General features: G+C 37.8%; 2 protein-coding genes across 2 annotated transcripts; both read left to right on the top strand.

Moving 5' to 3' along the window:
- Positions 1–1,918: 1,918 nt before the first annotated feature.
- LOC113687956 (cellulose synthase-like protein E6) lies at positions 1,919–5,436 on the top strand. Its single transcript, XM_027205508.2, has 8 exons — positions 1,919–2,316; positions 2,561–2,882; positions 3,048–3,188; positions 3,315–3,446; positions 3,622–3,834; positions 3,917–4,141; positions 4,255–4,602; positions 4,730–5,436. The coding sequence occupies exons 1-8, from the start codon at positions 2,015–2,017 to the stop codon at positions 5,276–5,278; spliced, it is 2,232 nt and encodes a 743-aa protein (XP_027061309.2). The 5' UTR covers positions 1,919–2,014; the 3' UTR covers positions 5,279–5,436.
- Positions 5,437–6,323: 887 nt separating this feature from the next.
- LOC113743212 (uncharacterized protein At5g39865-like) lies at positions 6,324–7,852 on the top strand. Its single transcript, XM_027271167.2, has one exon. It carries the CDS (start codon positions 6,669–6,671, stop codon positions 7,506–7,508), a length of 840 nt encoding a protein of 279 aa, XP_027126968.1. The 5' UTR covers positions 6,324–6,668; the 3' UTR covers positions 7,509–7,852.
- Positions 7,853–16,774: the final 8,922 nt, after the last annotated feature.

Below are 16,774 nucleotides of genomic sequence, written 5' to 3'. Positions count from 1 at the left end.
TATACTCAGAGGCTATGCTATTTTTAGTACTTGTTTAGCGGCTTGTAGCCTGTAGGAGAAGAGGTGTTGTACTTGTATGATGAATGATGTATGGTTTATGTAGTTATCAAATATCAAAATAAAAAAAGAGAGGACAAAATTACTTCTGCAATTCTCTCTCTCTTTGTTGGTTTTGACAGAATGAAAGTGCAAAATTACTTCTGCAATTTTCGCTTATATCATTAGGGTATTTTCGTCTTTTCACTCAACTCCATCTATTTTTACGATTTCCGTCCATTTTTCAGAATAATTCAAATCACGAGATATCGACGCGTATCATATGAAACCACATGGGCCTTTTTGGTATGATAGCTATATCACAGGGGCTTTACGTTGTTAACCCTTTAATAAATGCTCATATCAGTCCGAAAAAGGAAAATAAAAAAAAAGACAACTGAGTTGTCACTAAGACTATCTGTCTCACATGGTTTGTGTGTGAGTTCTTCAACCTAAACTTAAATTTCATGGAAGCCTCGTCCTGTCACCAATTGGTTGGATGTGGGTTCTTTGTGGGTCTCGTTTAGGTTTAATGGACATTAATTTTCGAGTGTTTCTAATCTAATTGTGTGTGTGTTTATTCCGTTTTCGGAAAAAAGTGTTGTCACTAAGACTAGCCTTTGGGGGGGGGGGGGTGAAGCAATCACTAAAACTAGCCTTATCCCTTCCGTATATATTTAATTCCATACTACCATTCAATTATCATCAACCCTGAACTGAAGGGATGACCGTAATCCTCAAAAAGACTGGCGCAAGAGAGTCAACCCAACCTTCCAAACACCAGTAGTGGACAAAACTAGCAGACTTTGATTCTGGAGTCGGCTCCGTTATACTTATTACCCGTTTGGTTGGGGGAAATCGCCACAATCTATGGATTTCATATCTCAAATCTCGCACATGATATTTGGTTGGCATCTATTGGTGCGACTCCATCAGTATGAAGTGGCCAACAATGGTCATTACTCATTTCCGACCAAATTAGACACTTTCAAATGGATTTCGAAAGGTTAAGTGTGAAACAATTTTACATAACCCAAAAAAAAAAAAAAAGTAGAGCAAAAGCATCGCAAATTTTCCTATATTCTCATATGCATCTTGGCCTTTCTTGTATTCTTCATAACTAATTAATTTCCCTCTGCTCCCTTCACTTCTCACACTATCATTTACGGAGTTTTCTATTCTATCAAATTTAACATCAAAACCAGAGAATCAAGTACCACTACCTCATGGAATATTTTTTAGTTTTTGTCATTCACACTCAAATTTTGTAAGATTTAGAGCACTTGGTGACCAACCAACGAGTGTTTTTATGTACAGATCTTGTAATTTCCCTGTAAAGTGTGATTCATACGGGATAATGTTTATATTTGATTGGCTGTGAATTTAGATCATTATACAAAGAATATCTTAAATTCTTATCCTGATTTGATTGAAAGAACCATGGGTCCGCCATGGATTGGTGATGGTTTTAACCCTCTTTTGTTGGGTTTTTGTTGAAACATGATGAATCACAAGGAGAACTTGGATTTTTTTATTCATTTTATTGAATCAAGAAACCATAGTGGAAACTTGAGGTGGAGAACTGGCGGCTGCGGAGATTTGAGGTATAATAATTGATGTTTTGGAGGGTAGTCCACCAGAGGCATTTGGTCAAGGGCTGTTGAAGACGATGCAAAAATAAATAAATAAACTAAAAAATATGTTTATTTCCACAACAGTGCAAGCATTACCAAACAACCCTTTTCGGCAAAAGGAATCCCACACAAACCCATTACCATTTACTTCAAGTGTGAGCCAAACCGGTGGTTATTATTATTGGCTGGAATGCCTGCCCAGTGAATGACAAAGGACCTGCGGGTGGCAAACGCCAACGAATATTTAATAATATCAACAAAATCTGAACACGTTATATATGCAAGTTTCACAATAAAACGAGGTCTGGGATAAGATTCGTGGTCTGTGGAGTGGAAGGAGCAAGATGAGCACTGAAAATGGAGCAAGAGAAGAAAACAGTGGTCGTTCTTTGTTCGAGACAAAAGCAGCAGAAGGAGGTTCAGTTGCTGCAGCTTACAAAGTTTTTGCTTTCACAGTACTTGTCAGCATAGTGCTGATATGGTTGTACAGATTAACGTACATCCCTGGAGTTGGAGAACCTGGAAGATGGGTTTGGATTGGCATGTTCGTCTCAGAGCTCTTGTTTGGTTTTTACTGGATCATTACTCAGTCTGTTCGCTGGAACGTTGTCCAAAGGATTCCATTCAAAGACAGGCTTTCACTCAGGTGACAGGTCCTCTCTACTGATTTTTAAAGCTAACCAATTAGAGGAATTCATTTCACTGGTGTTGGTTAATGAGCCTTAAATTTGAAGTATACAGGGCATGGAATTGATTGTAATGAGGCCGAAAAGAAATCTTACAAAAAAATGGCTACGTGGGGGCGTGGAAGAAAGAACTTTTTTTTTTTTTTAAAAATGCACAAGAAAAAAATGTTTGTTAGCGTTTTGATCAATGATTCCATGTTGCAGATACGAAGACAAATTGCCAGATGTTGATATCTTTATTTGCACAGCGGATCATGTAGTTGAGCCGCCAATTATGGTGATTGACACTGTATTGTCGGCCATGTCATATAACTATCCTCCTGAAAAATTGAGCATTTACCTTTCCGATGATGGAGGATCAGAATTCACATTCTATGCTCTTTTGGAGGTCTCTGACTTCGCAAAGTATTGGCTGCCCTTCTGCAAGAAGTTCAAGCTGGAACCAAGGGCTCCTGCAGTCTACTTTAAGAGAAATATTCTTGACTCGCACGACCTTGTTCTCGCTCAAGAGTCGTCGAAAGTTAAGGTAAGGTTGGATTTATTATGCTTGACTTGTTCAAGTAGTGATTGTCATGGAATCTTTGTGAAGAAAACTAATGAAATGATGGTAAAGGAGGGGGGGAAAATGTTGCTAGCCTCCTTTGTTTTCTAGATTGATTGAAATTTTCTTTCTTTTTTGTTTTTTCTTCAGAAATTATATGAAGACATGAAGAGTAGGATTGAAACAGTTGTTGAAAAGGGAGGCATCCCAAAAGAGATTAAGGAAAAACACAAGGGGTTCTCAGAGTGGAATTCCTTAATTGCAAGGAATGATCATCAGTCTATTGTTCAGGTACTCATGAAGTAGATCAGAATAATTATCATAGTAATATGTACCACTATTAGCTTTGATATAATTCTTCTCTCTCTAAAAGGTACGCAATGAAATTAGGATTTAAGATCTTTGTTACGTTTTCAGATATTAATTGACAGAAGAAATCCCAACTCTGTTGACATTGATGGACATCAGTTGCCTACTCTGGTGTACTTGTCCAGGGAGAAAAGGCCACAACGGCCACACCACTTCAAGGCCGGATCTATGAATGCATTGGTATATTACTAAAACCCTCCTGCTTCCGAAGATTGTTTTTGCACACTTCGCACATTCAGATTTCGCAGCTAATCTTAGACCTTGTTTGAGAGCTTCTGTGACTTACATATAGAAAATGGAGCTGTTTAAAGTTTAGCATCGTCTCAGCCAAACATTCTTTCGAACTTTCGTGCAGATAAGAGTTTCATCAAAAATAAGTAATGCACCGATCATCCTCAATTTGGACTGTGATATGTACTCGAATGATTCAGATGCAATTCGAGATTCATTATGCTTCTTTATGGATGAAAAACAAGGGCATAGAACCTCCTACGTGCAATATCCACAAAGATACCATAACATCACTGAACATGATATCTATTCAAGTGTGGCCAGAGTTGTTCACCAGGTAAACCTTCAATCCTCATTCATTTCTGTGTCAGCATTTTCGGACATCTAGTAGACTAAAACCTTAAATTTCCCATGAGAAGATTGAGCTGGCTGGAATCGATGGTAACGGTGGTGCCCTTTACTGTGGTACTGGATGCTTTCACAGGAGAGCAAGTCTTTGCGGAATGAAATTCTCCGAGGATAACAGAAGTGAACTGAAGAGCGTGAAACATGAAATCGAAGGTAGGCCTATTGAAGAGTTGGAAGAAGCATCTAAACAAGTTGCAAACTGTAGCTATGAAGATGGAACTCAATGGGGAAAAGAGGTCTCTTTCCAACACACATCACTTGACCACAATGCACTTTCATAGAAATGTATACACAGAAAAGAGGCCACAATTAAGACAAGTTAATAATGACAACTTTGTTGAATTTGCAGATGGGATTGGTCTATGGATGTCCAGTGGAAGATATAGTCACAGGCCTAACGATTCAGTGCAGGGGATGGAGACCAATTTATCACAATCCAAGTAGATATGCCTTTCTGGGAATTGCTGCTACAACTTTAGATCAATCTCTTGTTCAGAATAAGAGGTGGTCCGAGGGCATGTTCCAGATTTTCTTATCCAAGTATTGTCCTTTCATATATGGGCATGGCAAGATCAAATTGGGTGCCCAAATGGGATATTGTGTCTACCTTTTATGGGCCCCCATTTCCCTTGGCACGCTTTGTTATGCAGTTGCTCCTAGTCTTTGCTTACTTCATGGCATTCGAATATTTCCGGAGGTGCGTAGATGCTGAACCTTCAAATTCTTGCATTTTTCATTAAATTCCAGCAAAACTCCCGTTTCTAAGTACGTGTTCTATGGAGCATCGATAAAAATCTTCGATAAACTGTCCTGTTGATTTGCAGGTTTCAAGCCTATGGTTTCTTCCATTTGCATATGTTTTTGTTGCGAAATACGCATTCGGCTTAGCTGAAGCTCTTAGCTGCGGGGATACATTGAAAGCATGGTGGAACTCGCAAAGAATATGGTTGTTTCGTAGAACCACTGCATACTTTCTTGCCTTCATAGACACAGTCATTAGGCAACTAGGCTTCTCCCAAACAACATTCGTTCTCACACCCAAGGTGGTTGACGATGATGTAATGAAGAGACATGAGAATGAAATCTTGGAATTTGGAAGCTCATCGATCATGTTTACTATCATAGCAACAATTGCACTCCTGAACCTTTTCAGTTTCCTTTTGGGTATCCGGAGAGTTGTTTTGGCTACAGAATCATCAAGGGCTTTCCAGCAGTTTATCCCACCAATCATCCTTTCTGGATTACTGATAATGATCAACATACCTGTGTACCAAGCACTCTTCTTCCGCACTGACAAGGGTCGCATGCCATCTTCTGTCTTGTGGAAATCTGTTCTGATCGTCTCACTTGCATCTTTGATGCCTATTTACTAGCTCAAGTTTGTAATAATTAGAGGCCTCTGTGGAATTGAACATTCCGCAGAGAATGAATTCAGCCTTTGGTGGTAACTCAGCTGCGAAATTTCTTGATGAATCAATTATTGAGCCTAAATTCTCTATGGCTGCTGAATACAATTAGGTAGTTGATCGTAGATGCTTATTCAGTTCTTCGTCTCCCTCTCTCTCTCCTTTTTTTTTTTTTTTTTTGAGTTTATAAGAAAATGTTTTGTATTATTCTCTGATATCGAAAAACAAAGGATAGAAAAACATTTCCAAAGCTGTATTCTTTTTCAATTTCTCTAAAGCTGTACTCCTTTTTCTCTTTATTTTTTCTCGGTCTGGTCATTGTGGGGATTTAATGGGGGAACTTATCTTAAGAACATCATGAAGCCAAATACTTGATTTTTTTTTTTTTTTTTTTTTTTGTATTCGCGCGGAACAAAAGTTTGTCACTGAAAATTTCATTAGAAAATCTTCAAACTCCTCTAATAAAACGTAAAAAATATTGGTTGTGTTTCTTGCCAATTTGGTGAAGATCTATAGCAGTACTAATTGTACTGATGAAAGAAGAAGCTATTTTGCTTTACCTAAAAAATAAATCCCTTCACAAATTTGCCTGTTTCCAATTCGAGTTTGTGTTTCCCCTTGGTCTTTCTCGCATTGACATTTATTTTTGTAATCCTAATCTGAAATTGTCTCCATCTGAAATAATCCTACTTTTTGTGAGCTTGGACTGTACTCAACCGTTGCGAGTCTTGATGGGATACATTGGGCTCATAAATCTTACGGGCGACTCTCCCTATGTGGTTTTTTTTTTTTAAAAGGTCAAGTACTAAATGGGCCGAGTTCGGACTTGTTAAAGCCAACTCACCAACAGCCTCCTTATTACCGGACTTGTCTGCACGAGACGATTCGGATACATAATGCATGTGGCCCGAATGGGTCAATTGTCTGCAGTGGAATGTATTATGTTTCCATCTTGGAAAAGTAATCGATTTTTTCATTTTTATTTTAATTTCTGTATCTATAGAATTACTTTGTTTCCACGCCTCTTTCAGAAAAGTACACCTTTTCTCTACCTTCCATCATTTCACCAACAAATAGACCGAAAGCTGAAAAAACATCAAACACCGCCCATCTCCGCCACCTCTCACCTCTCACCTCCTCCTCCGCCTTTCTCCAGCAACAATCCGACCTTGGTTGGTCTTATATCATTCTTTTGTTTTTTTCTTTCTTTCTTTCTTAAATTTTCTCGATTAGCGATCGATATCATCGATCTTTGCCCTTTTTTTTTTTTATTTTTGGGGTAAAATTTAGTAAAGAAGAACCCTAATATCTTTTGAGGCCCAAAAAAAAAAAGGAGCATCATTTCCAATCGGTAGTTATGGCCTTTCTCAACAATGATGATCAGAAATATGATTTCTCTGAAAATCCTAAAGCTACCTCCAGATTCAACCGATCCTTAACGCTGCACAACCCAAACCCAGCGTACGAATTTACCAAAACCCCCCTCCTCCCTCTCGAACGCACCGGCTCCGTCAAGAAGTTGTATAGTTCCCCTTTTGGCTCAATGGCTTCGGCGGGAAACTCGTTGAGGGGTAAGGTTCAGAAGCTTCGTTCCCTCTTCGAAAAACCCCCGTCGCAATCTTCCCCTAGTTTATCACCCCAGCCATCATCCTTATCCTCATCATCATTGTCCTCCTCTTCCAGACCCGCGAAAAGCTTAAGTTTGGATCCCCCCCATTTCCGGCTGCCTGGTACCGAGGACAGAGTTGTCATTTACTTCACCAGCCTCCGGGGAATCCGCAGAACCTACGCCGATTGCTGCGCTGTTCGGATGATCTTCAAGGGCTTTCGCATAAATTTAGACGAGAGGGATATTTCCATGGACAACGCGTACAGGAAGGAATTACAGAGCGTTTTGGGGGAGAAAACCGTGAGTTTACCTCAGGTGTTTGTCAAGGGGAAGTATATTGGTGGAGCTGATGTTGTGAGGCAGCTGAATGAGGCGGGCGAGCTCGCCAAAATGCTCAAAGGATTGCCTATTCGAGCAGTAAAGCCTGGGTTAGGGTATATTTGCGAAGGCTGTGGGGATGCCAGGTTCGTGCCCTGCTCAAATTGTAGCGGAAGTCGTAAAATATTTGACGAGGATGATGAGCAACTTAAGCGGTGCCCGGAGTGCAATGAGAACGGCTTGATTCGTTGCCCTGAGTGCTGCTATTGAATTATCTGAAATAGAAAATGAATAATAAAAAAAGAGAGAAGAATTTCATGCTGGTTTAGTTCAGACTTCAGATAGTGATAACCTGTTTGTGTTTGGTGTTTTGTTCCTTGAATTGGGGTTATACCAAATTTCCAGTTTGTTGTACATAAGAGTGTGAAAGATGGTGCATTCTCAAGGCGAAGTATGGTCTTCGCCTGGGTCGTATTGTACTGTAAAAATTGTGGTTGCTTCCCTTGTGTATGTATAAGGGGGTCTTTAATGTAAGGATTGGTAGCTGATATTGTGCTGCGTATTTCATGCAGCTTATGGTAAACATTAATGGAAATTGCCATTATTGTTAGTAATGGGGATCATCTTTCAACTTTTTTCGTATTTAGTAGTACCATTTTATTTTTGCTTGTTGGTTATCTGTAAGCAAGTCCATTGGCACCAGATTTTGGTTCTCTTACAAAATATTATTGTGCCTTATATGTCATCAGGATGATGGTTGTTTAGATTGATTAATGCATTCATGTGTATCATTTTTATGGGTCCTTTATATCTTACAACACAAATTCCTTATAGGAGTATGTGTGTTGGTTCATTAGTGATTAAATTTCATGCTTGAGATTTGTTGGGGAAAGCTGTTCATATAGTTTCCTTGGTTTAATATTGCAAAGGGCAAGAACAGACTGCTCTGCTTGACGGACATGGCTCTTCTTTGCCTGTATGTGCTGAAATGATCTTACTTGAGGGTTGATCAATCGGGCTATCCCTTACACTTTGGAATTGAACGCATATCTGGTTGTCAAATTATGCTCAAGGGAGGGGACCAGAAGGCTAGAGGTAAAATCTAGGAACTATATGTTTGTGTTGTGGATGCTGCTAATCTAATTAGGCCCATGGTCTGTGCTTGCCTGTTAACGATGTTGTAGTCTTAGCTAATTTTGCCTGTTCTTAGTTTGTGTTAGCCTGAAGATCATCGTTGTTTTCTTAATACTAGTAGTAGTTAAGCTGCTATTTTGCTTGCATCACAAACACTGCTGTTATTATCCAGCTGATTAGCATAGCAGACAGTGAAGATAATTGATACTAAATATGACACAAGAGAGTGATTATAGAAACAGACTCAAAAGCTGCAACTATGCTTCTGGACAAGACACCTGAATTGAGCCCTTACTCTAATATGCTAAAACAAATTGATTAGTGGAGACACAAGGAATGGGAGGTAAGTGGTTCGCATATTTGGCGAGAAGGAAACAATAGTGCGGATTTCTTAGCTAAAGATAGCCTCAATAAAGAGCCAGGGTTGTATTGTTTACAGAATCCACCGAATGTAGTTTGGAGATGGATGAATTTGGATATCATGGGGGTTACCACCCCGCATAGTATCTATGTATTGAGCTGCTTAGCTCTCCTTGGTAACCAAAAAAAAAATTGATACTAAATATGTATGGATATGAAAATTTTGAATAATCACCTATCTAGCACAATGGGTGTATCATGTATACTTCCAAATCAATGTAAGCCGTGAAAATTCTTACAAAAAAAAAATTGATACTAAATATGTATGGATATGAAAATTTTGAATAATCACCTATCTAGCACAATGGGTGTATCATGTATACTTCCAAATCAATGTAAGACGTGAAAATTCTTTCCCCATGTGTATCAGAGTAGGGCTGTTCACGAATTGATATGCTCGTGATCGAGATCGGTCAATATCGAACTCAAGTTGAGCTTGAGCTAATTAGGTCGAGCTCAAAAACATTAAACTCCTTAGCTCGTTAGCTTGATTATATATATATTTTTTATTTTAATAATGAAATTACATATATATATTTTTAATATTTTACTATTTATTAAAAAAATTATTATTTTATTTATTTTTAAAAATAAAATAATCATTTTTTATTTTTAAAAATAAAAGTAATAATTATTTTTTTATTTTCGAGCTCGAGTTTGAGCTTGACATTTTGAGCTCGTAAAGAATGTTTATTCTTGGAATGTAACGTAGTAAAATGAACATGGAGAAACTGTAACATGCAGAAGGCAGCCTGACAACCGATCGAGTTGCCAATGTTGAATTTGTTTAGTGGGTTATGAGTTTCAGCCGACCCAAAAAAAAAAAAAAAAAAAAATCATTGTCAACTGCCCCACGGGAGGATGTCATGGTCAAAAGTTGCACGCTGCGTTTGGTTTCGCACTTTATTTATTTTTGAATAATAAAAAGTTTGATAGGTACGGTTTGAATCATCATTATTGATCAAGATATATTTGCCGAGACCATGCGTCGCTTGTAAGGGTTTTAACGGATAGATTACTAACACAACACCCTTATTCTCACGTTGACAGTAAAATTCGAATACATGATATTTGGGTTAATTTCACTTTGTCCCCTCAAACTATACACGGAATTTCACTTGAATCCCTGAACTTTAAAATGGGACATTTAAGTCCCTAAACTACAAAATCTAACCCACTTAAATAAAATCCGTGACGGAATCCAAAAAATTGACGGTAGCTTAAGGATGTGGGGGGGGGGACGCTCCATCAGTGTCTACGTGTAATTGTTATAAACCAAAAAAATAGGGACATAAAGGTAATTTTACTCCCTTTCTCCCTTCTCCCTCATCTTTCCTTTTTTTTTTTTTCTTTTTTTTCTTTTTCCTATTCTTCTTCTTCCCTCATCTGCCACCACTGACGGCTCCAATCCTATTGCTACTATTATCAAGATATCTCCAAAAGACAAAACTTTAACAATCTTCAAAAGCTTCTATTCTTATATGTCTATGCTTACGGCATGATACTGATGCTATTAGGCTTTTGGTTCCAGTTCTACTTGTACAAAAGCCATGGCTGCAGCTTTAGAATGTTGGACTAGGTGAGCTAGTCTGCTAGTGCAGATAAGGACATGGTGGAGCAAGTTTTGATGAGAACCCAGGACAGATCCGAATCTCCTCCAGGAAACTCCAATCCTGCAACCTCCAGTGGAGGTGTTTTTAGAGACTCTTCCACAATTCTTCTTGCTTAACAATTCTGCTGTAGGTTCACCAGAAACCTTTTCTTCATCCCCTTGAAAAGCTGCTCTAGCTACCAAGAGATCATCATCTTCGTTACCCATCACCAACCCAATATTGCTTGTACCTTATCAGACTAGCCCTCCTCATCCCAAATCCAAATTATGGCAGCTTAAGAAGTGGCTCATACCAGTATTTGATGGCTGCCTTTCCATCCGAAAAGTTTTTGACACTAAATCCCTTAATTATCTTGACATCAACTAGCTCACCGCCACCAGCACCAATAAGCCCACTGTGAGGACTCGCAAATTCCTCGTATTTTTCCTCAAAATACCCTTTTATTTGAAAATTAGTATTTATCAAAGGCCACTACCCAAATATTTCACTCTAAGTGTAAGTAAACCTAGAAAATAGGGTTTTACGCTTCGGTTTCAAGTTTGGAGCGAAATTAGGGTTTTCGCGAATTTTAACCGGATGAATTTTCGGTACAGAGTAAGAATTAATTTGGGGATTAAAAGTGACTTTTAAGTGAGAAATAAGATGTGACTAGTGGCAATGGTATAAGGTTAGTGAATGGGAAGTGAAAAACCTAGTACGTGAGTTTTTAAGAAAAACGGCGCGATCCGGCGGGTCCCGCGTATTACCGATTGAACGCACTGCTTGACCACCATTTTTCTTACCCAACAAGTTTGTTGACTTTTGTACATAATATCTTCTTAAATTGCAGCAAGGTTGACCGAAATTAGTGGCCAAGAAAGGCAAGAAAGAAAGAGAAAAAAAAAGAGGTGGTGGTGGTGACACTTGTCACCACCTCATGGCTTCTTACCCAAGACAAACCCCAACCATTTAACTCCAACACTTAGCATTTTTCTTCTTCATTTTGGGTGCTGCTGGCCTAGAACAACAAGAAGAGAAACTCCAAGGGAAAATCTTTCATTTCATCTCTAAATCCAACAAATAAGTGAGGAATCGAGCGAAGTGAACCGATTAAACTTGTTTTCTAGTGACTAGCTAGTGAGTTGTGGTGTGATTCTTGAAGGGGAGAGCTTGTGCTACTCTTGGTGACTTTTATTCAAGGTAAGAGAGTTTATCTCTCCAAGTTTCACTTCTAATCTTGTTTAATTAAGCTTAGTAACTTGATTTTATGGTGAGATTATGAATGATGAGCATGTTTTAGTAGTTTTCCCCAATTTATTTGATGAACTAGGGCTTGTGGAAATTCTGCCCCAATTTATTATATGATGCTTATATGTTGCAATTGAGGTGTTATATGGTGTTTTGGTAGTGATTGGACCAAGAAATTAAGGAAAGTTGCAATAGAAACTCAAAAATTCCAAAATCTGGAAAATTGTCTCAACATTCTGTCCGAATTTTTATCTGTATGTTAGAGGCTGATTTGGCCTTAGGTCAAAGAAGAAAAGTTGTATAGAATGGCATTTTATAGGTGCCTACAAAATTTTAGCTCAATCGGAGCAACGCAGAACGTGAAAAGTCCAAAATACCCCTACTGTTTTAAGTATTTCCCAGCAGTCCGTTTCTTCAGTTCAGTCTAGTTTATCACGATTTTTGACCAGGATCCATTCTGATTTAGCTCTGGGCCAAAACATGAAAGTTGTAGTGTTCTGAATTATCTTTAAAATGCCTCTAAGAACACCTGATTCGGATTTGTGTACACTGAGTTATGACCATTACAGTGTTCTGCGTTTAAACAGCCGACGAATTGGTTTCTGGTTTAGTAATTCGAGAATTTGACCAAGTTACATTAGAAACTGGACTAAGTGACCTTCATGAACATTGTAGCTCTGTATCTTAGGTTCGAAACGGCATAGGTTGCGTCTTAATCCGATAAGCGTAGCCTCGGATAAGTTATTTCCGCATTCGTACGTCAAATCTGTCTTGTGCTAAGTTGAATTTCTGCATTTGTTATCATTGTAATTCTTGTTATTACGATATTGTGAGCCTATGGAACGGCTCTTGACATAAATTGCTAATATGTATGATGTTGGGTTGTGTTTGAGAAAAACAATGAAGCCTAAATGGCTGGAAAATTAGGTAAACACAAAGGGCATGCTGCCCGAATTTTTACTCGAGGGCTAGAATGCTATATTTTCGACTTGGGTGAAGGTTAAGTACTTAATACTTGAACTAGCGAGGACTTTGGCTATTATGTTTCTTGAGTGTTAAACGTTAGGACTTGACTAAACTTGTACCCTTGGGAAATGAAATAATGATTGCTCGAAGTACGTTTTCCTTGTACTCTCGACTCACATGACAATTTCAAGTATAAATGTTACAAAGTTTTATCGTTTAAAAAGCGAGCAAGTGTTTCATGACTACTGTCCGAGTGAATTTCAATTTCTTGATTCTTATTGAACGAAACGTCTAAGTTTCGAACTCTAGTCATGTTTCAAAGTTCTCAAATTGAGTTTTATCGCAGATTTGGACTCCGAACTCGGAGTATAACCTGAAAGTGACCAGTAAAAGCACTATATCTTTTGGTGAGTGCTTTCAAATACTGAATTGAACTTGATACTTGTACTTGATACGTGCCAATATGATTACATGTCACATGCGTGAATTGTTAGGGCAAGAGTGTACTTTATCGCACTTGCCCTTACATGATATACACTTGTTTATTGTTGCAATTGACTTGACATACTTGTTATGATGCGCGCACTTCCTGGAATTCCAGACACCCTGTGGCGAGTTACTCTAGTCGGGCCGGCAAGGGCTTGGTCGATTGGGTAACGAGCCCTGGGTCTCTTGCTTTGTCGAGTGGAGTGATATCTCCTCGACTAAACGGTATACTCGAGTATTACCACCCGTGTTTATTGAGGATTTTGGGCCCAGTAGGGGGTGTGAATGGTGGACGGAGAGTAGTGTAAGTGGTGTTCTACTGGATTGGTTCCTTTACTTGAAAGTTGACGGAGTGTCAACTACTATGTGATCAAGCTCCTGATGATGAATGGAAGTTGGCTCCTGAGAGCCATCTGTATCCTTATGCTTTGGAATGATTATTGTTTATTGGATTATAGTGTCTTCTGAAAACTTTTACACTCGCTCATTTTGAGATTGCTCATTTTTATGAATTCTTCATGCTCGTTACTTTCCTATATCGAAAACTTGTACTTATAAATAATGGTCAATTTGCTATTTGGAACCTCACTGGGCTTTTAGCTCATACCACGCTATTTGTTTTCCTTACAGGGGGTACGAGTGACGCGTGAGACTTGTAAAAGACTAGCGTAGCCTTTTGTTTTGACTTTTGACTTTTGGTCTTGTACTCGCGCTATTCCTCGAATGGAACATGTTGTACTTGGATTGTATACGTTTTGAACTAGTTTGGTGTATTGAGACTTTGTACCTCGATTTCTATCAATGTAAATTATAAGCTTGAATTGTGAATGTTATTTATAGTTTATGGATGTGTGTACATGACTCGATTGAGATAGTGAGTGAGTCCTGGCGAGAGCTGGGCAGGCGGTCCGCCGAACCCTTTGGTACGCCTTAGGGGGAGGTGGGGTCGTTACACCCACCTTGCTTCTTGGAGTCTTTGACCACAACATTTTCGTGGGATTCTGGTAAGAAATGAAGCAGGGTTCTTGTAAATAGCAGGATGACGCTAGCAAATGCTAAGTCTATCTTCCACTTCACCACCAGTCCCTTAGGAGTACTACTGCAGATCTCGCAGAAATCACAGCCGCCCCAAGAACAATTCGAATTCAACAAAAAGGAATTTCATGGAAGTGAATTTGACAAGAAATTTAGTGGTCAGATTAGACACGTTTTTTGTGAGACTTCGACGATTTTTAGAATACGGTTGAAGATTTGGAATATGAAGTGGGATTTGACTGAAACAGTTTTGGATTGGTAAATGAAAGATGAAAAATGCTTGGAGGCCATTGAACAAAAGCATAGGACTGGAGATGTCAGTGGCGGCAGATAAGGGATGAAGAAGAATAGGAAAAAGAAAAAATGAAAAAAAAAGTGTGAAAATACCTTTATATCCCTACTTTTTTGGTTTATGACAATTACACATACACACTAATGGAGCGTGCCCCCCACATCCTTGAGCTACTGTCAATTTTTTGGATTCCGTCACGGATTTTATTTAAGTGGGTTAGATTTTGTAGTTTAGGGACTTAAATATCCAATTTTAAAGTTCAGGGATTCAAGTGAGATTCCGTGTATAGTTTGAGGGGACAAAATGGAATTACCCAATGATGTTTTGTTAAGTAGTGATCTATTTTTACTAGTTGAATTAAAGTGTATTAGCGGATACTATGTATTCGAATACCTCAATTTTATAAAATAATATTTCGTTTGCATCATAAATATATTTTATAATTTATATATTTTATATTTTTAATATTTTTTTTATTTTACATATGTTACATTATAAAAAAAAATATTATATTAATTATTTCAAATAATACTCTGTTTAAACACCCCACTTCAGTTGTTAGGATTTGACGAAAGGGGCAAGGTTGAGCAATTTGCATTGAAACGGGAAAATTTTGAGCATGACGCCATCCTCCAAAAATGCATACCGAGACCTGAGCCTGAGGAATAAGTCATTGGTTGGACTTTCGGCCTCACTTCAATAGTCTATGATGAAAAGTAACAAAAAAAAAAAAAAAAAAAAAAAAGTGGACTGCGACGCTCTGTTAGACAAAGACTAGTCAACTGGGGCCTCTGTGGTAGATATAATCCAAATACGTTTGGGCCTTTGAGATGGGGAATGCAGATGATGTGATGTGCAACGCAAATAATTCTTGCATTGGTTTATTATGGTAAGAATAAAAAATTTTGTTCTAATAAAAATGTGATATCGTAAGAACTGCGTGTGTATCGGCTGTAGCAAAAAAGACGAGAAAAAGTCATCAACTTTGCGATTTGTATCATGGCTTGTCAAGCGATAGTATATACAGGTCGTGAACGTAGGTCTACCAAAAGGATGCAGAGGGAATTTGTGGCGGAAATATATGCGACGGATAAACGTTTTTAAGGATGGAAGGAATTATGAAGCAGATCGTTAATTCGAATCCGGAACAAGTGCTTATCTGATAAAAACCTCGAAGAAGATATTTTAAGAACACTTGCAAAAAGGGGTAGAAAACTCCGTGTTTAGAAAATGGAGAAAGGAAAAGATAAAAAAGGTAACAGAAAATTTCACACTACTGAGTTTATAGTAGGATGTGTGCCTGCGAATTTGATGATGTGTATAAGTTAGTGTGAAGCAAAGTAACCATGAGGTGATTCATCACAGCGTCCTGACATTGGGCAGTAAATGAGTCCAGCAATCTCAAAGATTACTCAAATCAGAATAAATCGAACAAATACTCCACACTTAATAATTTTAAAGGTTTTCAAAAAATTTTAAAGAAGAATAGGAATTAAACTCGTTATCTTGATGTTTTTGTACCTTTGTCTAAACGTTAAAATTTAGTACATTAAAAGGATCCACTTGCTTTCTCTTCGGATAACTTACATAGGAGTATTTGATTATAACAATACTTATCAAAATTTAAATTATGGTTCGGCTAACCTGCGCCCATAAGGCACTCCGATAAGAGAAAGTTAATTCGAGAAAGTGTCACAATTTAAGCGCTCCATTATTTTTCTCTCCATTTATCTATATACATTTTTTTTTTATATTTATACAATTGAATTTTTCACAATAACCTGTTTGTGTTAGTAATTTTATTTCCACAATTAAATCAACATACTCAAAAATCAAATTCTTTTATGAATGTTTTGCTTTTCAATTTGCACAAAACATTTTGACGGGGCAAAACAGGTTAAAGTTACGATGAAAGTTGTAAAATTTGATCCAACATAAAATTTAACTAACTTAATTTCAATTTTTGTACATACTTTAGACAGCTAGAGAAGTATAATATGGATGTTCTTAATTTTTAAAAATAATAAAATGATTATATTTATTTGGGTATAACGGAGAGGAACCTAACTTAGTCTGGAGTGTGTGTTTACATATGGGAATTTAAATGTCATACAAGTATCTGAAAGAGTGCTCATCAACACTCGTTATAAAAACCCTTAATTTAAAATACTGTACTCCTATAACAAAATTGTTTGTGCCTGTTGATACTGATAATTTCACAATAAATCATACCAACAATTTTGTTTAATCAGGGAGTCAGGTCTCCACACGGGATCTTCAGTGTCACTTTTCCGGTGATAATTCAATGTCACTTCTATATTTATGTCAAGTATCTTATTTATTTAATTTGTCATGTGCTGTTT

This window comes from Coffea arabica, chromosome 5e (genome assembly GCF_036785885.1).
Source record: "Coffea arabica cultivar ET-39 chromosome 5e, Coffea Arabica ET-39 HiFi, whole genome shotgun sequence".
Lineage (NCBI taxonomy): Eukaryota > Viridiplantae > Streptophyta > Magnoliopsida > Gentianales > Rubiaceae > Coffea > Coffea arabica.
The sequence above is the reverse complement of the archived record's forward strand: the minus strand, read 5'-3'. Positions and strand labels throughout refer to the sequence as shown.

Bases quoted from the DNA above. Each gene is read 5' to 3' on its own strand.
- LOC113687956 (XM_027205508.2), top strand. From the start codon at position 2,015: ATGAGCACTGAAAATGGAGCAAGAGAAGAAAACAGTGGTCGTTCTTTG. The intron at 3,835-3,916 runs GTAAACCTTCAA...TCCCATGAGAAG, and splicing joins TGGCCAGAGTTGTTCACCAG to ATTGAGCTGGCTGGAATCGA. The intron at 4,142-4,254 runs GTCTCTTTCCAA...TTGAATTTGCAG, and splicing joins GAACTCAATGGGGAAAAGAG to ATGGGATTGGTCTATGGATG.
- LOC113743212 (XM_027271167.2), top strand. From the start codon at position 6,669: ATGGCCTTTCTCAACAATGATGATCAGAAATATGATTTCTCTGAAAAT.